The 23110-nt window shown below is 40.5% G+C and overlaps 3 protein-coding genes across 3 annotated transcripts; 1 reads left to right on the top strand and 2 right to left on the bottom strand.

The window, feature by feature from the left end:
- Nucleotides 1–486: 486 nt before the first annotated feature.
- LOC131236660 (polygalacturonase QRT3-like) lies at nucleotides 487–4261 on the top strand. Its single transcript, XM_058234016.1, has 3 exons — nucleotides 487–699; nucleotides 2783–3007; nucleotides 3151–4261. The coding sequence occupies exons 1-3, from the start codon at nucleotides 526–528 to the stop codon at nucleotides 4222–4224; spliced, it is 1473 nt and encodes a 490-aa protein (XP_058089999.1). The 5' UTR covers nucleotides 487–525; the 3' UTR covers nucleotides 4225–4261.
- Nucleotides 4262–7102: 2841 nt separating this feature from the next.
- LOC131236587 (arabinogalactan protein 23-like) lies at nucleotides 7103–7674 on the bottom strand. Its single transcript, XM_058233901.1, has one exon. It carries the CDS (start codon nucleotides 7583–7585, stop codon nucleotides 7397–7399), a length of 189 nt encoding a protein of 62 aa, XP_058089884.1. The 5' UTR covers nucleotides 7586–7674; the 3' UTR covers nucleotides 7103–7396.
- Nucleotides 7675–15396: 7722 nt separating this feature from the next.
- Nucleotides 15397–19756, bottom strand: LOC131236509 (polygalacturonase QRT3-like). Its single transcript, XM_058233782.1, has 3 exons — nucleotides 19541–19756; nucleotides 18575–18814; nucleotides 15397–16650 (listed from the first exon to the last, which is right to left on the bottom strand). Exons 1-3 carry the CDS (start codon nucleotides 19754–19756, stop codon nucleotides 15604–15606), a joined length of 1503 nt encoding a protein of 500 aa, XP_058089765.1. The 3' UTR covers nucleotides 15397–15603.
- Nucleotides 19757–23110: the final 3354 nt, after the last annotated feature.

Below are 23110 nucleotides of genomic sequence, written 5' to 3'. Positions count from 1 at the left end.
AGCCGTTCATTTAATAGATCAAATAGTAAGTAGTCCGAAGAGAAAATTTCACACCATTTGGAAGATCTTAACACTTTAATCAGTGACATACTCACAATAAAAGAAAAAAAGAAGAAGAAGAAGGCAACAATGGCTCAAATTCAATGTTGTAAGTATCCATTTATTACATGGCTAGAAGATTCCAATCAAAGAAAATATTTATTAGTGTCCACTCAATATCCAACCCTGTGGATGTGTGGTTTTGATTATATCACGTGTCATGAATATGTACATGATCAGAAGGCACAAAAATGCTGGGCCACCAAAAGAGTGGTTAGTTAAAACAAGATAACGGACTAACTGATAAATGATCAATAGTAATCAAATCATTGATCTTTCAAATTCAAAAGCCAAAAATATTAGATTCTCAGATATCTTCGTCCCATGTTTATGAATACTACTAACAAACTCTCCCTCTCGCATTGCAATTCTCTCTGCCCCATCAAGGACAATTTATGAACAGGCTTTCTCTCCATAAATACACCAATGCCATCCATTAAAATCTTGTATTGTTTCCTTTTAGTGCTCTGGTTAGAAGTAGCCCATGTTTCAAGCCGTGCCCTGCTACGTCGGACGGTTTCGGAATACCACGAGAGGTTCCGGCAGGCTGCGGCCAGTCGATCAGCAGGTTTGGATGGTTCAGATCATGCTGCTAGTGTGGTAAGTTCTACTAACTTTATGTAGTTGTATGTGTGTGGCGGCTTAACGTGCTACATTCATGCATTGCATCAGGTGGACCCATTGTGTTATATGCCATCGTCCATATTTCAATTGGTGGAATGATCATGTGGACCACATATGTGGATTGAATCATAGTTTAAGCATTGTCCCTTGTAACAGCCAATGTATATTATCCACATGGGTTTGAGGAGTGCATGTGGTAAGCATGTCTGTTTATTAGGACGGTTGATTGGGTGGGCCACCATTGCTTGTCTGGGCCACTGAGCGTATAGCTGTGACCGTGGAGGTAGATTGATTTTTGTGACAAGCACTATCCTTGCTGTGGTTCCCTATATCAACAGTGCCCAAAATCAACGGTCCTATTTTTGAGTGGACTGAGCATATTCCTATTGTTCATGACTGTTACACGTGTCATGGCTATAAAATTCGAACGGTGCACATGATGCGGCACCCATGAAACCTTTAGGGCCCAACGTTTACCCTGGTTCAAAACTCCGGCGAGCCTTCGAAAAAGGAAATAGTTTCCTCCCTTGATTTGGCTCTCTCTTTAGTATGCCCACCAGAGTTTTGGATTAGGCTGAAAGTTAGGCGTTAAGGATTTCATACGGTGCGGCATCACATGAACAGGTTGGATTTTGTACCCATGACACCGTACAAATGCGTTCACGGGTGCTCACCTAAGAAGGTGCACGGGCGAACATTTCTACCTATCTATACGCATTGGCTACTACTAGGTCGTAGGTTGGATCCCATACAATAAATTGATTTTTATGACTTCTTTTTTTTTTTTTTCCATCTTTATTATTATATGTTGTGGCCCGCCTAAGGTTTGAAAATTGCCCAAATATTTTTTATGGTAGAAGATCTAGACAGTACAACTCACTTGATGGAAAGCTCAGATGTTACACACTTGTGGACGTGTGTCATTCTCTCACACACGTATTTGCAATGACCAAATCTTCAAAAATAATTATAAAAGTTAGATTTTTGCACTAATGTTCTAATTTTAAGTTGGATGAAATTCAAATGGATGAATTCTGACGTTATGGTGGACTCCACATAACTAAAATGTACAATAATTACCGTACATATGAATTAATGTTATCATTCATGTCTTAGAGATCTATATATGTTTGTAATCATTAATTACTTTTTCTTGAATCTGGGTGAGGTCCATTTTGCTAGGGCCCAAATGACACCAATTTAAAAAGTGGGCATGGGTTAGGCCAGGTTACGATGATTTGAGAGGCCAACCAACCCGACCTATGTAGTAATTCAGGTTGAGCTTTGTACCTAGACGTATCTGATAAGCCCAAAATATGGACCTAGATCCAATAATTGTCAGGTGATATGCGACCCATTGGGTGACCTAACCCATTTTCACCCTTTGGTTCATCCCACCTGATATAGAATTGTATTAGATGGGATTGCAAGTCAGCTGAAAATACCATTGTATTTTTGGTTATCCAACTCCCATGTTTAAGATAAAATTATTGCTATAGGAAAACAGATTTTTTTTAAACCAAAACTTGTTTGGTGGACCTTGGAATTGTAATCAACAAACCAAATTTGCAACGGATGTCAGACAGTTGTACATGTATATAACTAAAATGTTAGGTGTAATGGGTGTATATGGATGGTCGTGGAGCCTACATGTGTAGTGGATTTCAAAATCCATGGAAATTTTGTATGGGATCAAATGCATTTCCTTCCTACCTAATTTGACACAGGAAGGAACATGATATCTACTATGAATCCACAAAGCTCTCTAAACTTCTCCTATATAATATGTCAAAAAACTCATTCCGGTTTGTGATTTGTTTTAAGATTCTGACGGTCCGGATTATTTTAGCCTTCCATTCGGCCTTCCCTGGTCCATCTTTGCCATGCAAGTGTTTACGACCCTCTACACCATGAACTAAACCGTTCCAGTCCTCCCCAACGCAATTCCATCCCACCTAATCCCATCTAATATCGTGCCATATGTGCATTAGTGTAGCTCTTAGACCGAAACAAAAACTCGTTCAGATGATGGTTTTCTTGAATTGTTTATGGTGTGTAGAAGAGGAGAGTGTTCTATCCGGGAAGGTATGGAGCTGACCCAACTGGAGAAGAAGACAGCACCCATGCCATCACAAGGGCCGTACATGATGCCTTCTCAGTACAACAGGGGTTGAACCTGTTGGCAGGAGTGAATGATTTGGGTGGTGTGGTCATCGATTTGCAAGGAGGCAACTACAAAATCAGCAACCCCATTCGTTTGCCGTCTGGCAACGGCAATGTGGTCGTAAGTCTCTCTCTCTCTCTCTCTCTCTCTCTCTCTCTCTCTCTCTCCCTCTCTCCTTACATGCTTTCTAGTTATTGATGTACCTTCACAAACACACATAATCCATATGTTTAGATCTGAAAAGATCCATATGTCTTTTTCAGATACATGGAGGAACTCTACGTGCATCACTGAATTTCCCAACAGACGGATTTCTAATTGAACTGCTGTCAAACTCCTCCCTTGCAAGACCTCTCCAGTCATCTTCCATCCAACCTACCAATTCTGTACTAACCCCACCAGGATATTACTACGAAGACATCACCTTTCAAGACATCCTTTTCGATTCAAGCTTCCGTGGCGGTGGCATCCTCGTCGTCGACTCTGTCCGCACTCGCATCGACAACTGCTTCTTCATCCATTTCACCACCCAAGGACTCCTCGTCGAGAGAGGTCATGAAACCTTCATCTCAAGCTCCTTCCTAGGACAACATCTAACAGCTGGCGGTGACCCACTTGAACGTAACTTCTCCGGCGTTGCTATCGACCTTGCTAGCAACGACAATGCCATCACCGATGTCGTCATCTTCTCTGCAGCGACCGGCATTATGCTACGTGGACAGGCTAACATACTCACTGGGGTACATTGTTATAACAAGGCCACATATTGGGGTGGTGTAGGGGTGTATGTTAAGCTACCTGGCTTAGGCCAAACGAGGATAGATAATAGCTACATGGACTACACTGGCATTGTACTTGAAGACCCAGTTCAAGTCCATATTACTAATGCATTCTTCTTAGGAGATGCTTATATCACCTTAAAATCTGTTAAGGGACAGATATCAGGTCTTAACATCGTTGACAACATGTTCTCTGGGAGTGGTCGGGGGACCCCAATTGTAAAGTTGGATGGGCCATTCACGACCGTTGATCAGGTGGTCGTTGATAGGAACAACGTGCTGGCGATGAAACTGAAGTCGACCATAGGTAAGCGGTCTGTTACAGCGAATGGTACCCGGTGGGTTGTTGATTTCTCATCAGATCTTGTGTTTCCTAACCGGATAAATCACTTGCAATACTCATTTTATGTGAACGGGCAGTGTAGATTTCCATCGCATAAGGTGACCAATGTGAGTAGCAATGTTGTGGTGGTGGAGGCTGATCGAGAGGTCCAAGGGACTGTTCTTGTTACGGTTGATCAGAATACATTGCCTGGAGAGAAATGTCTATTTGAGTAAGGTTTAGATGGGATTTGGATATACTGACTATTCATCAGAAGGAGGTGCCTGCATGGTAGTTGGGATGTGGGACCTGCAATATTGTTTTGGGTTTCTTTATTTTCTATGCATATCTGTAGGATATACTGACTATTCATCAGAAAGAGGTGCCTGCATGGTAGTTGGGATGTGGGACCTGCAATATTGTTTTGGGTTTCTTTATTTTCTATGCATATCTGTAGAGATGTCGAAGAAGCTTTTAATAAGGCTATTCTTCTTTTTAATTTCTTGATTCGATTGTATGTTTCTATGGTGATGGTTAGTCTTACATTCTCTTTTTCTTTGGTTATAAGCTAGCACTGCACCAAAATAGTATGCATGTGCAAGATCTTGAGCCTCATGGGAAGCTTCCCGTGAGTTTGAGTTTTGTGGGCCCCACCATAATGTGTGAGGGATATCCATTCTATTACGTAAACTGCCAAAAAATATGGCAAATTCATGACTTAGGTGGGCCACACCACGATGCCCACCCATTAAACCTTCCAGATTGTACATAGGCCCACTGAGACGTGGTTTCGACATCTAGCCCATACATTGTGTGTCCCGATGAGGGTTCACACCAGATTTTAGGCATTCCAAAACTCAGGTGGGTCGCACCAAGTTCTTTTAGATGTTTAGGCATGATTTTTCATGTTTTCAAATGGTATGACCCACATGAGTTTCGAACACGGCTGATTTTTGGTGCATCTTACAACTTAGAACAGACCTACCAAATGCATGGAGTGAAATGTACAATACACATCACGATGGGTCCACATAGCTTGACCTCATAGTACTACACACACACACACACATATAAGGGTTTAGATCATATATGCACCAGATTTGAGGTCGACCTCATAAGTACTATTTCAGCTGCATCCAAAATTCAAGTGGGCCCCACCAAGTGCTTTTATATATTTTAGGCATGTCTTCACATGATTTTAGATGGTATGGCCCACCTGAGTTCCATATATAGCTGATTTTTAGGATATCCAGTAGCCTAAAGGGGGCCAATCCAATGCACGGTGTTGATGTTCGACACACATCATGGTAGGGCCCACACAGCTCAACCTCGACAGCATAGAACCATTTCCCACACACACACACACATATATTATTTAAATAATTTTGAAGTTAACTTTGATGGACTAAATAATAAAGGAAATGACTTTAGAAATAAGAATATTGCTGCATGACAAGTAAATCAATTGTAAAATAAAAAATAGCATGGAAGAATAAAAATAGATTTTGAAATAAGGAGAGAAATAATCTTAAATTGAAAGAACTGAGGCATGTTATGGAAACGTCTTAAAGACAAGTAAGGACATACATATGTATGTATGTGTGTGTGTGTGCGCGCGCGCGCCCTCACCAGAGATTGCAATGGATCGAAGATGCATCTATACCTTTCGGATACAACAGCTCTTTGGAGAACAATTGGCTCAAAGCCGGTGCATACATGATCTAAACCCCTCAAATCAATATATATATATATATATATATAGAAAAGGTTCTATGTGGTCAAGCTCATGGGAACTTCCCATGAGGTTGAGCTGTGTTGGCCCCACTGTGATACGTGTTGAACATCTACTCCATCAGTCAAATGCACCATTCCATGGCGGGCCTTGGGCTTAAAATTCAAGTCAATCTGTGACTTGTATGGGCCACACCAAAAGTTAAAAGGGGTTACCCTTCCATTAAAACATTCATAATCATTTGTTGGGCTCACCGAGATGTGGTTCACAAATCCAGCCCATCCATTATTTGTGTCCCCACTTAGATGAGGAGTCAGACCAAGTTTTAGACGCATCCAAATTTCAGGTGGGCCCCACCAAGTTCTTTTTATATGTTTTAGGCATGTTTTCAAATGATTTTAGATGGTATGGCCCACCTGAATACGGCTGATTTTTAGGATATCCCATAATTTAAAGGGGACCCATCAAATACACAATGTTGATGTTCAACATACATCATAGTGGGGCTCACACAGCTTGACCTCATGGGAAGTTCCCATCGGCTTGACCGCATAGAACCTTTTCTATATGTGTGTGTGTGTGCGCGCGCGCGTGTGTGTGTGTGGGCCCCACCATTATGCATGTCGAACATCAACACTGTGCATTTGATGGGTCCCCTTTAAATTATGGGATATCCCAAAAATCAGCCGTATACGGAACTCAGGGGGGCCATATCATCTAAAATCATGTGAAGACATGCCTAAAACACATAAAAGCACTTGGTGGGGCCCACCTGAAATTTGGATGCGTCTGGAGCTGGTCTGACCCCTCATCCAACACACATAATGGATGGGATAGATTTGTGAACCACATCTCGGTGGGCCCAACAAATGATTATGAATGTTTTAATGGAAGGGTAACCCTTCTCAACTTTTGTATGTGGGGTGGTGCACACAACTCACGGATTGACTTGAATTTTAAGCCCGAGGCCTGCCATGGAATGGTGCATCTGACTGATGGGGTAGATGTTCAACACACATCACGGTGGGGCCAACACAGCTCAACCTCATGGGAAGTTCCCATGAGCTTGACCGCATAGAACCTTTTCCCATATATATGTGTGTGTGTGTGTGTCTAGTGGGGGCTTATTTGTCTTTAAGACGGCGTTTCCATAACATGCCTCGGTTCTTTCAATTTAAGATTATTTCTCTCTTTATTTCAAATTCTATTTTTATTCTTCTATACTAATTTTTTTTTTACAATTGATTTACTTGTCATGCAGCAATATTCTTATTTCTGAAGTCATTTCCTTTATTATTTAGTCCATCAAAGTTACCTTCAAAATTATTTAAATAACAAGATATTCATGGTGTTGGTCCCACCTTCTGAACAGCTTGGATGCCCCACAGACATTACTTGGTATATTGTCATGTGAAGTTCCCATGCAGGAGGTTGTAGGTGATCTTGCCTCATCACCAAAACACACTAAATTTTTAGAACAATGCTTCTTTATTGCATTCCCGTTCTTCACAAAAATGAACGGATACAAATCTGATCGGACAGTTGATGATCCAGATCAATGTAAGAGAAAAAAGAAGAAATAAATAAAAGGAAAAATAAAAAAGAAAAATACAACCAGCATGCCTTTCTCTTCTTATCCTCCCTTAGAGTCTTCTTTCTTCTTTTTCTCGTGAGGCCTACTGCAAGTAAAAGGCAAAGAAGGACAAGATCGAGGCCCCAACTAGCCCGAGGGCGGGTGCAACCGCAACAGACCCACTGTGCATGGCGGGCCCAGGTGCTGGGGCCAAGCTCTCCTCGGCAGCAAGGACTGCGCTTGCTAAGGCAGCAGCGACGATGATGGCGCAGGAGATCTTTCTCATGTCCATGATGGAGAGTGGGAGTGAGAGAAAGATCAAGCAAAAGCTGCCGGAAGAATTTGAATGGCTGTGATTTCTCAGTCCTTTTACTTCTTCTTCTTCTTTAGCAAACCTGAGGAGGGAAGGTGGGGTTAGAAGGGCACTTATAGGGTTTTTTAGGAGGGGTTGTTGTAAAACGGTTGAGAGTTTGTTTCTAGGGATTGGGTTTTTGTGGAGGGGAGGGGGAAAACCCATGTTTTACTACGGGAACGAGCGGGTCCTGGAGAATAGTTCAAAAATGCAGTGATTGGACTATATTATACCACCTGTAGACTGTCTTAACCATCTGATATTGACCGTTGAATCTGGAACCTGGCCATTTCATGGTCCAACTGGATGGTTAGGATCACTAGATGAGAACGATTGTCTAAATATGATGCATCCTCCGTGCAGCCCACGAATTAGATGGTCTGGATTGATGTGCATGTATGACACACGTGTATGGAGGATGGGTCGCTTTTTAGTTTAAGAAATATTGGAAATGGACACCTGCATTTAGCTTGATTGAATCTTGCAGGTGTGATGGACGATACTCAGGAACTTAGAAATTACTTGCACATGGAATACGTCGCATTTAATTATATCAAATTAATAATGGTTGAGAGAGTCTTCAAATACAGAGAAAGCTCGAATGTGTATTGTACCTTTTAATTAATCTTCTTCTTTTTTTTCTTTTACATCTCTTACCGGTGGTTCCTTCTCTTTGATTAGTCCAAACATCAGGCTTGTCCACCCACGGAGTGGGCCACTTATTCTACACACACACATATATATATATATATAGAGAGAGAGAGAGGTGCGCAGGAGACCACCGCTATATATATATATATATATATAGCTAGTACACCCACTGTCAGTTGACATGGTTCTATGAGGTCGAGCTGTGTGGATATATATATCTATATATATATACATATATAGATATATATATATATATATATATATATATATATATATATAATATATAGATATATATATATATATATATATATATATATATATATATATATGTATATATGTGTGTGTGTGTGTGTGTATATATACACGTTATGTATATATTATAATATTATATATATATATATTTATATATATATATATATATATATATATATATACACGGTATGTATATATATATATATATATATATATAGCTAGTACACCCACTGTCAGTTGACATGGTTCTATGAGGTCGAGCTGTGTGGACCCACTATGATGTGTTTTGAACATCTACCCATCAGTTAGATGCACTATTCCATGTGAGCCATGGGCTCAAAAATCAAGTCAATTTATGACTTAGGTGGGCCAGAGGGGTTACTCTCCCATTAAAACATTCATAAATATTTATTGGGCCCACTAGATGTGGTTCACAAATCCAGACCATTCATTATGTGTGTCCCACTTGGACAAGGCGTTAGACCAAGTTTCAGCTGCATCCAAAACTCGGCCCCACCGAGTACTTTTATATGTTTTCGGCATGCCTACACATGGTTTTAGATGGTATAGCCCACTTGAGTTCAGTATACAGCTAATTTTTAAGATATCTCGTAACCTAAAGGGGACCCATATATGCACAGTGTTGATGTTCAAAACACATCATGATGGGGCCCCCACAGCTCAACCTCATGGGAACAATTTTCCATATATTTATAGGTTGGCCTCATCAGAACTTCCTATGAGGTCAAGCTGTGTTGGCCGTACCATGATGCGTGCTAAAGATTAACACCATGCATAGGTCCCCTTTAAGCTATGGGATAGCCCAAGAATCAACCACATATGAACTCAAGTGGGCCATACCATCTAAAACCATGTGAAGACAAACCCAAAACATATAAAAGTACTTGATGGGCCAGCTTAGTTTTGCCCCTCATCCAAGTGGGACACACACAATGAATGGTCTGGATTTGTGAACCACATCTTGGTGGGCCCAATAAATAATTATGAATGTTTTAATGGGAGGGTAACCCCTCTCAACCGTTGTATGTAGTGTGGCCCACCAAAGTAATGGATTGACTTGATTTTTAAGCCCGTCGCCCACCATGGAATGGTGCATCTGACTGATGGGACAGATTTGGGACGCACATCACGGTGGTCCCCATAGGTCAACATCATAGCACCATTTCCCATATATACACACACGCGTCCATAGAAATCTGTAGTGCAAATTTTTTTTCAGCGCTTATGATACAAATAGTTGAAAATGGCCTGATCAGGTGGTGCATGTGTTGACGACATCTCACGAGCGGGAGAAGTTGGTAGGGTAGGCGCACCAATGACTTCCCTAAGTCCCCACCCACATTTCAGTTCGACCTATTTTTAAGGTTTCCATCGGCTGTGATGTGGCTAACCTAAGTCATGAATTGGCCTATAATTTCGTCCCTTACATAAACATAGGAGAGCCTGCACAATGGTCGGAGTGGAAGTCATCAACAAGCAACGTGGGTCTACTCTCAACGAGTCAGAAATATCCCAACGTGGGTCCATCCGTGATGAGACCCACACTTTGTATGGGCTGGATACCTGTACGTAAGTACCACATGTGAGGAGAATGAGCTAGCACCATTTTTCGTCCAAAACTAGTATGGGAATCTAGTCCATGTTAAACAAGAGAGCTTTGCTAGCTAAGCGCACATATGTGACAACATGGAACGGTAGGTTCAGGATCCTATCGATCCGTCACAAAAGGAACCACAGCTCCAGCCCAAAAATGAGAATGATGTAGTACTGGTCAGGTGGGCCACAGTTTTCAAAATAAATGTTCGGCTATGAAATTTTGGTTGAAGTTTTCTAACCCATTCACTTGTTTACAATATTGGGGCCACATGATGGGCGGACCAGATTTATTCTTAAGAAAAATGTAGAAGGTCGGACCAACCTGGTAGATGGATAGGACTCGCACCAATGTGCCATGCTTTCATATGTGTGTCGCGTACATGAGCTTTGCTGTACACGCGCGTGAGCTTAGCGAAGTTCTAAACAATATATTCGGCAATTAAACCAAGGGCGCTATGATTCAGTGTGGGGCCGCTAATGTGTGTGGACGGAAACATGTTAGAGATCCCTGCCCACGGCACAGGTGTTTAGAGATCTAAGCGCTTCAACAGTATAGTATGTAATGAGAAAATGATTAATACCAAAAATCAGGTAACACACTTATCAAGTTAGCCATACACGATACTTTGAATTTGGATGGTATGATTTTTTATTTTTTTAATCACTCATTTTGTTGAAAATCGAATGCCTTATATTGATGTTGGAACGGAAGATATCAATGAGTTGATAGTGGTTGACAGGTCGAAGGATCTCAAAATAATTTAAATTTTTGGCAAAACTTTTTGGATACTTTTTAGAGTTTTTGACAGGTCGAAAACTCTAGTCAACAGTTGACACGACTGATCGAAGTGTTTCGGCCAGATGACTTAACAGGTTGACAGGTTGCGCAGTTTTACACATTTTTGTGCGATTTGTTTCTATTTCTGGTATTACTTAAATATATGGGTGTAATTAGGATTAGAGTGAATGCTAGACGTGCTTAAAGGTTTGAGAGGGTTTTGGAGAGAGAAAATGCTAAGGTTTTTGTTTTTTCTCTTGGAGTTTTGAATCGATATGGTTTTCATCTCTTGTAACTTTGTTTTAATAATGTATTATCACTTTGTGCTCTGATTTTTTCTCGCAAGGATTTTTCCACATAAAATTAAAGTGTTCTATGTTGGATTTGCTTTTGCAATTGTAAGATTACCTTGTTCGATTTCTTTGTGCATGCTTTCGTAAGTCCCAACAAGTTGTATCTGAGCTAACATTGGGAATATACTGAATCTGAAGGCAAGGTATCCATGACATCTAATATGAAGTTTAATTAGAGAAGTATTCTAGGAAAAACAACTTTAAACTATGGAAGGTGAAGATGAAAGACCTAATTTAACAATGATTGGAAAATGCACTCCTTAAAAAGCGATTAGAAACTATGAAATGATAAGATTGGAACAAGTTAGATCAAAAGTCTCATATTTCAATCCAGTTGTATTTAATGGATAAAGTCATCTACAATGTTATGAGAGAGAAGATTTCGACTTATACATGGACGAAGTTAGAGAACATCTATGCAAATAAGTCTCTTGAGAATCGTTTCTATCTAGAACTATAGTTGTTCAATTCGAAAATGACAGATATGTGGCTCAGTATAAAGCATTCATGAACACGATTTAGTTGAGGGGAATAATAAATCAATTGCGACTTCAGTAGGTGGTTGTGCCAGTTAATTATGACAACAAAACAATGATCAATTTGCAAAGAACTCGAATTACCATTATAAAACTAAACATATTAATATGCACCATCATTTCATCCGATAGATACTAGAGAAAGGTGGTGTGACTCTTGATAAGATCCATACAAGTGTAAATCCTCCGGCATGCTTTTAAAGGTGACTCTTATAGAAAAGTTTAAGTTTTGAGCGACTTTTATAAGTCTGACAAAGATAGAGTGAAGATGAGTTGTACATGATAATCGATGATTATGGAGATATAATAGAGACAAAATAAAGATGGAAGATTGAACATGACATGTTACAACATGAAGGTTAGAGTCATAGTGGTTGAAAATCAGATGCCTAAAATCTATGTTAAAACATGGTCCATCGATCGGTCGATGGGTCGAAGGATCTCGAAATAATTCAATTTTTTGGCAAAATTCTTTGGATAGATTTTGGAGTTTTCGACAGGTTGAAAACTCTAATCGACAGGTCAACCTGTCCGATCGAAGTGTTTTGACCGGTTAACGGGTTACGCGGTTTTGCATAATATTTTTGCCCAATTGGTTTCTATTTCCGGTTTTTGTTTAAATATATGGGTGTGTAATCGGGATTAGGGTGAATGCTAGACATGCGTGAGAGTTTAAGAGGGTTTTGGAGATAGAAAAAGCTAGGGCTTTTTCTCAAGGCTTCGAATTAATAAGGTTTCATCTCTTATAAGTTTGTTATTTATAATGTATCATCGCTTTGTGCCATGGTTTTTTTCCATATATTTAAAGTGTTATCCATTAGATTTGCTTGTGCAATTGTGATGATCTTGTTTGATTCATATCTGTGTACTTTTACAAGTTCCAATACAATTTTCTTACGCAAATTTGACTTACCTGATTCATCATTTTTTATCCATGGTATGTTCATAGATTACCTAACCCATGAATGCCCGGATCTCTAACACACGTGCCATATGCCTGATCTCTCACAAGTCTTCCGCCCCCACACATGCCCCACCAACTCATAGAATCACTGCCATTAAACAATTTCATTGTATAAAGTCATTTCTTATTTGAAGAATTCTGGACAGGCGGTCTTAAGACTCAGATGAGCCTGACCTGAAGCAGTTGGTAGGGTAGGCGCACCAATGACTTCCCTAGGGCCCCACCCACATTTCAGTTCGACCTATTTTTAAGGTTTCCATTGGCTGTGATGTGGCTAACCTAAGTCATGAATTGGCATATAATTTCGTCCCTTAAACATGGGAGAGCCTGCACAATGGTCGGAGTGGATGTCATCAACACGCAACGTGGGTCTACTCTCAACGAGTCAGAAATATCCCAACGTGGGTCCATCCGTGATGAGACCCACACTTTGTATGGGCTGGATACCTGTACGTAAGTACCGCATGTTAGGAGAATGAGCCAGCACCATTTTTCGTTTAAAACTAGTATGGGAATCTAGCCCATGTTAAACAAGAGAGCTTTGCTAAGCGCACTTACATGACAGCATGGAACGGTAGGTTCGTGATCCAATCGATCAATCCGTCACAAAAGGAACCACTGCTCCAGCCCAAAAATGAGAATGATGTAATAGGGGTCAGGTGGGCCACAGTTTTCAAAATAAATGTTCGGCTATGAAATTTTGGTTGAAGTTTTCTAACCCATTCACTTGTTTACTGTACACGCGCGTGAGCTTAGCAAAGTTCTAAAAAATATATTCACCAATTAAACCAAGGGCTATGATTCAGTGTAGGGCTGCTAATCCATGTGGACGGAAATACGTGTTAGAGATCCCTGCCCACGGCACAGGTGTCTAGAGATCCAAGCCCTTCATCAGTATAGTATGTAATGAGAACATGATAAATACCAAAAATCAGGTAACACACTCATCAAGTGAGCTATATACGTAGTTTGAATTTGGATGGTATGATTTGTTTTTATTTTTTTAATCACTCATTTTGTTGAAAATTGAATGCCTCAAATTTATGTTGAAGTAGAAGCTATGCAATTGATAGTTTGGTTGACAGGTCTAAGGATCTCAAAATAATTTAAATTTTTGGCAAAACTTTCTGGATAGTTTTTAGAGTTTTTGACAAGTCAAAAACTCTGGTCAACGGGTCGACCCGACTGATCGAAACGTTTCAGCCAATTGACTTGACAGGTTGCGCATTTTTGTGCGATTTGTTTCTATTACTGGTTTTACTTAAATATATGGGTATAATTGAGATTATGGTGAATGTTAGACGTGCTTAAAGGTTTGAGAGGATTTTGAAGAGAGGAAAAGCTATGATTTTTTGATCTTGGGGTTTTGAATCGATAAGGTTTTCATCTCTTGTAACTTTGTTATTGATAATGCATTATCGCTTTTGTGTTGTGGTTTTTTCTCGCAAGGATTTTTTCACATAAATTTAAAGTGTTCTATGTTGTATTTGCTTGTACAATTGTAATTACCTTATTTGATTTCTCTCTACGTGCTTTCGTAAGTCCAGTGAAAAAGTGATCAATTTGACAAAAAACTTGGGTTACCGTTTTAGAATTAAACATATTAATGTGCGTCATTATTTCATCTGATAGGTACTAGAGAAAGGCGGTGCGACTCTTGATAAGATCCATACATGCGTAAATCCGTCTAGCATGCTTTCAAATGTGGTTTCTATAGAGAAATTTAAGTTTTATGTGACTTTTATGAGTCTGGCAAAAATAGAGTGAAGACAGATTGTGCATGATAATCGATGATTATGGAGCTATAACGGTGACAAAATAAAGATAGAATATCAAACATAGCGTGTTGCAACATGAAAATTAGAGTCATGGTGGTTGAAAATTGGATGCTTTAAATCTATGTTAAAACATGGTCCATCAACCGGTCAACAGGTCGAAGGATCTCAAAATAATTCGATTTTTTGGCAAAATTCTCTGGATAGTTTTTGGAGTTTTTAACTGGTTGAAAACTCTAGTCGACAGGTCAACCTGACCGATCGAAGTGTTTCAACCGATCGACAAGTTGCACAAATTTGCGTATTTTTGGCCAATTGGTTTTGTATTTCCAATTTTTGCTTAAATATATGGGTGTGTAATCGGGATTAGGGTGAATGTTAGACATACGTTAGAGTTTGAGAGGTTTTGGAGAGAAAAAGCTAGGGTTTTTTTCTTGAGGCTTTGAATTGATTAGGTTTTATTTCTTATAAGTTTGTTATTCATAATGCATTATCCCTTTGTGTCATGGTTTTTTTTCAACATGAATTTTTTCCGGTATATTTAAAGTGTTCTCCATTAGATTTGCTTGAATTATCTTGTTTGATTCATCTTTGTGTACTTTTACAAGTCCCAATACAATTTTCTTATGCAAATTTGACATACCTGATTCATCAATATTTTTTATCCATATCATGTTCATAGATTACCTAACCCATGAATGCCCAAATCTCTGACACACGTGCGGTATGACTGGATCTCTCACAAATCTTCCGCCCCACACATGCCCCACCACTCATAGAATCACTGCCATTAAACAATTTCATTGTATAAACTCATTTCTTGTTTGAAGAATTCTGGACATGCGGTCTTAAGACTTGAATAGCCTGACCGAAGTGACTGAGGCAACGCGTACGCAAAACCGAGTTGCCGAGTCTTTTAACAATGATTCTGATTACATTGGTTACATTAAAATAACAAATTGATATATGATAAAATAACAAAAGAACAAGACTTCTTCCTCTTCATTCAAGAGTGTTGAGATAGTCTCATTATCATCCAATACTCCCCATTGTTTGTTGCACATACACATGCACAGTAGCAGTCACCGGCACATCCGACTGAATGACGACACGGTTCATCGATGAGTTCCGCAATGCGTGGTTAGGAAACGAAGCCGTCGCTTGCAATGTGTATTGCACATGTTTGATAAGGTTAGGAAACAAGAGAACCCTCGAAAAATCAATGGCCCACGTCGTTTTATTTCCTTCTATCGATCCCCTAGCAACCGTCGATTTAAGTACCATCCCTTTCACATCGTTCCGATCAACCACCACTTGATCGATGTCCGTGAAGGACCCATCCAATTTCACAATCGGAGTCCCCTTATCATCTCCAGCAAACATGTTATCGACGATGCTGACACCACGAGCGATGCCATTCACGGACTTAAGTGTCACAAAAGCATCTCCAAGAAAGAACGTGCCAGATATGTGAAGTTGCACTGGATCTTCTGCAACGATGCCAGTGTAATCCATGTAGCAATTCACAATCCGGGTCTGGGTCAGTCCGGGTAGCCGTAGATAAATCCCAGTCCCACCCCAACCTGTTGCTTTGTTGTAGCAATGAACTCCAGTGAGCACGTTAGCCTGGCCGGAAACTAGAACGCCTACCTCAGCAGAAAAGATGACGACGTCGGTGACGGCGTTGTCGTTGCCCATGAGATTGATGGCTACACCTTTGAAGTTCTTCTCATTGGGGTGACGACCGGATGTGATGTATTGGCCGAGGAAGGAGTTTCTGATGTAGGTTTCATGGCCACCTTGGACTCGGATACCATCAGATGTGAAGCGTGTAATGTAGCAGTTGTCTATGGTAGTTCTAAGTGAGTTAATGACTAAAATACCCCCACCTCTAAGATTGCAATCTAACATGAGGTCTTTGAGTTTAATATGTTCATAGGATGAGGAGAATGCATTAACCGCTTCTTGCATGGGAATGTAGTTGGCAGTGTCCAACTTTGTAGATGAAGATGGCCATAGCTCTATCAAGTGCCGATCATTTGGAAAATCATCAGATGCTCGTAAAGATCCGCCGTGTATCTGTCACCCAAAAAAAATTAAATCATATTAGTAACTTGTGGACAGAGTGCCACGTGGGTGGAACTTTCATGAGATCCACACCGTCCATCGGGTTTGCTGACTCATCTTCACCATGGAATCTAAAAATATCGACCATCCAGGAAGTGGATGGCTGGTGCACCACACACCACGGAACTGGCTAGTGTGTACGTGTCTTGAGAAGAAGAGAGCGAACTCTCCTCGAGCTCCTAGTTGTAGGAACGGTTCAAAAAAGATCAAAGTTGCATGGCCCCATGATGGTTTATTCATTATATCCACACTGTTCATCCATTTGGAAATATCATTTTAGAGAATTATCTCAAAAATGAATAATATCTACATCTCAACTGTACCACGTCACAAATAGCAGTGGAGACAATGATTCTCACCGTTAAAACACTCGTATGGCCTCCTATAACGTTTATTTTTCATCCAAACTGTTCGTAAGGTCACACAGATCCGAGATGAAAACAAAAAATAAATTTCATATCGATCTATAACTTCTGTTACCCTCAAAATGGTTTCAATGGTAGACGTTCAATCCTCCACTGCTTTTTACTGTGTGGTCCACTTATCTTTGGATCGGAATTATTTTACTGATCAAGCCATAATAAGAGATCGTTAAATAGATGGACGGTTTGGATATAACACATACCTCATGATATACTCACGGATCTTGGTTACGTCAACACACCAAACACACCAAACAGGTCGGTGATACGTGGTACACCAGCCAATCCACTTCCTGCCAAAAGCAGGTTCGTGGAAATTTGTCGGAAGGGAAACGGAGTGCGTGGACCTTTGCGGTGCGTTGATACAACCTGTTGATGTGTGCCCCACCATGATGTATTTATTATATCCAAAAACGTCTGTCCATATGGAGAGATTATTCTAGGGCATGTGAGTGAAAAAAATGATGTAATTCGAAACTCAAATGGACCGTACCACAAAAAGCGGAGGGTTGGATGGTTTCAACGGTGGGCATCACCATCCCCACTAGTATGGTATACTTGATCTTTGAATATGGCTCAATTTTGATCTGATGACATAAATTGATATCTCAAAATAGATAGACGGTGTGGATATATAACATATGCATCATAGTGGGCCCACATAACTTGTTTAAGTCAACAAGTTAGCCAGCTTCTGACGAAGGCTTCAGCCGGAAATATGCGTACATGCGGAAGCCACCGTGATGTTTGTGGGAAATCTACTCTGTCCATCCGTTTTGCAAGCTCATAAGAAATCGGGCCAAAAATGAGCCGATCCAAAACTCAATTAGGCCACACAAGAAGAAACTGTGGCATTTTAATAACCTCCGTTGAAAAATTGGTACGACCATAAAAGTTTTGTTTCAAAGCTAAGTTTTCAGTGTTTTCACTTCATCTCCGTGAGAATGATATTATAAACGGTTTAGAAGGCATATAAACATCAAGGTTGAGCTTGGAAAAGCTCTAACGGTAGAAATTTTGTTCTCCGATTTTTCTTCTAGTGCAGCCTACTTGAGTTTTAGATCTAATTATTTTGGTGGGGTGTTTTAAAATAAGCTCATGAAATAAATAGACAGAATGGATTTCTCGCAAACATCACGATGGGCCCCACCCAGTTCCCACCACGAAGTTCGTGGGCTGTTGATACCCTCGGTCTTCCGTGGTGACGATGGGATTTGACTTGACTTGTGAGGCCATCTAGATGGGCCGTTGGAATATTACTCTACCTACAGTTGTGTACAGATTCCACATTCATGTGGAATTAGCAAACCCAGAGATGATCTTAGCCAAGGAACCTAAGTTTTGTATGTGCAGCTTGAAACGCATGTCCATCTGCCACACTGGCACATTTACTAATTTGTAATTTCTTTCTTACACACGTGAGTGCGCTTATACTTGCATCCATACGTACGTACCATTAGGTTTCCCCCACCAGAAGCAGGCAGCCTCAATGGACGGCTTATCTTGTATATCCCTCCATCAAGGTGGACCCGTGCACCACCAAGATCAGTAATTCCCGCCATCAACACTCTATCTTCATCAGGTGCCTGAAATGCATCTGAAAATGCCCTTATGATCGCATCCGTGCTATCGATCTTGCCGGTGGGATCCGCGCCATAGACAGTCACATGATATACACGTGATCTTGGGAGTATCTGCATCCACAACGATAATATTAGCATTATAATCGTCGTAGTCATCATCAATGGCAGTAACATGGCCCATCATCATCATCATAACTACCGTTATCATACACCAGGAATGATATTCACCATGTGTAAGATCCAGGCCGTTCTTCATGTGGATATTCATCCAACCAGTCCACTCATTAGTTGGACAAATTCACAGAATGACTCATCAGATGAACGGTCTAGAGACTCTCGTGTACCTTGTTGGCATGTGGACGGTTGGATTTGGATCCATGCAGTATCATCAGAGGAATTATAGGGTGCCACTAAATGCGGGGGCCATGGCTGGGTAATCCAAACTGGTGACTGGATTAGATAAACAGTTGATGGGGCTTGCCTCAAAGATCTTCAAGATTGTAAGATCTTAGCAGTTAGATCAATGGCCCACAAAGAGACGGTGATTTTAATAGTCCGTGCTCAAAGAAAAATAGTTCAATGATCCACGTGAGAATTTTTTGGGTTTCTCCAATCGAGTGAGGGCCATCATATAAACGGTTTGGATCACTGATACATTTCCCCACATGTATACAACTCATTTGTGATCAATAACACGGGAAAAACGACACAACCCAACATAATCCTCTGCCTACCAATAAAAATACTACTAAGATCAACCACCCAAAAAAAAAACAAAAAACAAAAAACAAAAACCAAAAAAAACTAAGATGGGAAAGAACAAGATGCGATCATCACCGTTGGTGTGAAACTCGGTGCAGGAGAAGGAGAAATTCTGCTACGAAGAAGGATCCTAGCCTTGATCTGCTCCATCCGAAACGTTCCATCAAGGTTACTGTCGCCAATGTAGCGGTCTTCTCGCCAAACCTCTCCATAAGCACGGATCACAATAAAACTCAATACGCCCATGATCAAAGGCCACACCAAACAGCATCTTGATACCAGATGGCCCATTTTAGCTCTATTCAAGCTTTCAAAGAACTAAAAGTAAAAGTAATGCGTTTTATACGCTAAGGCATGGACTACAACAGGACGTGAAAAGACCGGTGCCTCACTAACATCTCCTGGCAAACTGGTATTTTACTTTTGAAAATTAGAAATAATCAAATACAGCTGCTTGTATCAGATATTCTAATATGGCAATTTTTTTCCCACGCATATTTTAATCTGTAGAAGATCCATTCCACGTAAAAAGTGGGCCGCATCACAATGAACAGCCTTTATGAAAATCAGTCCTATCCGTTCATATTGTAAGCCACGAAAGTATGCTGGCTTATATTGTTGACCGTCCACTGATTTCCACATCGTCTCCGAAACATTGAGTAGATTAATCTGATTATCATCGTGTTAACCCCCTTTTCCACAGATCAGATGTTCTGTTATTCTGACATGTTAGCAGGAAAAGATGGATGTATCGTTAGTTTTGGTACAGTCGTTGTATTTGATCTAACGTTTCAAAATTGGGCCACACAGTTAGTAAACCTTTGCTGCTCCTTTGCCGTCGTAACATACTCGTTTAGAGTCCTAGGCTCCTGGTCAATCATGTGTCAGAGCCACCTACCACACGCCCACGTGGAAACATAAACTCAGAACCGTTCATCTAGTGGAACCTTCCTTAGGTGGCCCATTATTCAAAAACCATACTAATAGAATTATGGTCCCATGATTTGAACCGTCCATTTTCTCTTTATGACCATAGATAATTTATAATCTTATAATGACGTCTCATAGATGAACCTAGCCTTTGATTTTTGGAGTTGAATTCCAGCCATTGAAAATCTTCTTTTCATTGTTCCAAGTTCATCCATAGATAGTGACGGTCGCAACCACCTTTTCAACCTGGTTTTATATATTAAACATCATGGATGGTTCCGATCATCACGCATCATGTGAGCCACAGGGACCGCACATGCAACAAGCCGCCGAATTATATGACACGTGACCCATGTGTTTCCGTGATATAAGGCGGGTTTCAAGTTCTGACAATGAGATCCTTGCTACGGAAATCCAGGCCATTGGTCTATTGTCCCATCCTCGATTGACCGTCTACCAAATACTTTACTTTTTCTTAGTTGAACGTGGATCGCCGATGTACTTTTCTTCCTAGCCGTCCTTCCGAGGCTACTAAATTTCAAGGTTAAGCTGTCTTAGCGAGGATATTTTTGGGGAGCGGATTAGGTGTAGGGCGTGTTGGGATTAGAAGGGATTAGGTGGGATGGGATTCATGTGCCAAATCCACTCCATGTTTGAGAAGAATGGAAAAGTTTGGAATTAGAGTAGATGGAATTGCATTAGGTCCGTGCCAATTTCACTCAGTGTTAGCAAGTTGTGTAGGTCCCACCATGATGTGTGAGCTATATCCACACCGTCCACCCATTTTTCAAGATTATTTTAGAGCATGGGCCAAAAAATCAAGTAAATCTAAAGCTCAAGTGGACCCCACCATAGAAAGCAACGGGATTGAATACTTACCATTGAAAACTTCTTTGGGGCCACATAAGTTTTGGATCTAACTCATTTTTAGGCCCATGCCATAAAATGAGGTTACAAAACAAATTAACAATTTAGATATAACACGTGTGTTATTATGAGCAATTTCAAATGATGGTGGGTGTATCCATTCAATGTACCACCGTATTATCAACAAAGCATAACATTAATCTTATCCCATTGCAATAGGGGATAATCCCAGCACGGTGTTTGGCAGTGGGATTAGAAGGGATTAAGTGGGATGGGATTCAAAAAACATAATTATTACCAATGGCAAGGATTGTTCCCTGGTGCATGGGATAAGCTTAATTCCATGCTATGTTAGTGATACGGTGGTACATTGAGTGGATATACTCACCGTCATTAGAAACTATTGAAAATAACACATGTTATATCCAAACGGTTTATCTATCTTGTGACCTCATTTTATGGCATAGGCCTAAAAATGAGGCATACCCAAAACTGATGTGGCCCCAAAGAAATTTTGGATAGAAGGTATTCAATCTCCGCTGCTTTCTATGGTGGGGTCCACTTGAGCCTTAGATCTACTGATTTTTTGGCCTATGCTCTAAAATTATCTCAAAAAATGGGTGGACGGTGTGGATATGGCCCACACATCCTAGTGGGACCTACACAACTTGCTAATATTGAAGGAAATTGGCACGAGACCCAATACAACTTCATCTAATCTAATTCCAAGCTTTTCTAATCATCCCAAACATTGAGTGGAATTGGCACAGTAACAAATGCAATTCCATCCCTCCTAATCTCATCTAATACCATGCACCAAACGCCCTCTTACCGTGGGGCCCACCTTGATGATATGTTGTATATCCATGCATACCATCAGTTTTTACAGGCCATCTAGGAGGTGTTCCCAAAAATCTAAGTAAATTCAAAACTTAGATGAACCACACATAGGAAACAGTGGTGATTGAATGCCCACCGTTAAAAGTGGCCTACTGTAATGTTTATTTATAATCCAATCTGTTGATAAAGTAAAGAAGATATGAAAGAATGGAAAATACAAATTATATCAGCTTGATACAAAACTTTTGTGAACCTCAAAACGTTTTTAATGGTTATTCACCACTGTTTCCAGTGGTGTGGACCCCCTGAGATTTGGATCTACTAACATTTTGATCAGGAAAACAACAAATTCCTCAGAGTGGACCCCACACGGCCAGGCCAACACCCACTAAGGTGTTACACGGGTAACAACTAATCCTCTACCATATTTTTGAGACATGATCCATCCACGGTGGGCCAACATAAATCACTGGTCTAGATTTCCAAACCATGGGCACAGTTGTAAGAATTGAACGGCCACGTATTATGCGCAAAGGAAGGGTGCCTTCCTGCGTTCCCACTTGCTGGAAAGGGACACGGTTGCATTGAATCTCGGAAACAGCTTAGGTCGTGAGTCCCTGACCGTGGGGCTCACCTCAATTTGTTTCCTTTATATCCACGCCGTTCATCTATTTTTACATCTCCCTTTAGACCCGTGGCCCAAAATTTAAGAAGATATAAATCTCAGGTGAACAACACCACAGGAAACAGTGTTGTTTGACCATTAACGAGCCATAGAAGTTTTAGATCAAGCTGATACTTGTTTTTTTCCCCTTCATCCAGGTCTTTGTGACCTTGTCAACAGGCTGGATGGAAAATAACCATTACGGTGGAGCCTAGGAAGTTTACAATGGTGGCATTGAGTCACCACTTTCCCCTGCGGCGTGGTCCACTTGAGATTTGGATCTGCTTCATTTTCAGCACCATGCCTTAAAATGATCTGAAAAAATGGATGGACGGCATGGATAT

This window comes from Magnolia sinica, chromosome 1, assembly GCF_029962835.1.
Source record: "Magnolia sinica isolate HGM2019 chromosome 1, MsV1, whole genome shotgun sequence".
Lineage (NCBI taxonomy): Eukaryota > Viridiplantae > Streptophyta > Magnoliopsida > Magnoliales > Magnoliaceae > Magnolia > Magnolia sinica.
The sequence above is the reverse complement of the archived record's forward strand: the minus strand, read 5'-3'. Positions and strand labels throughout refer to the sequence as shown.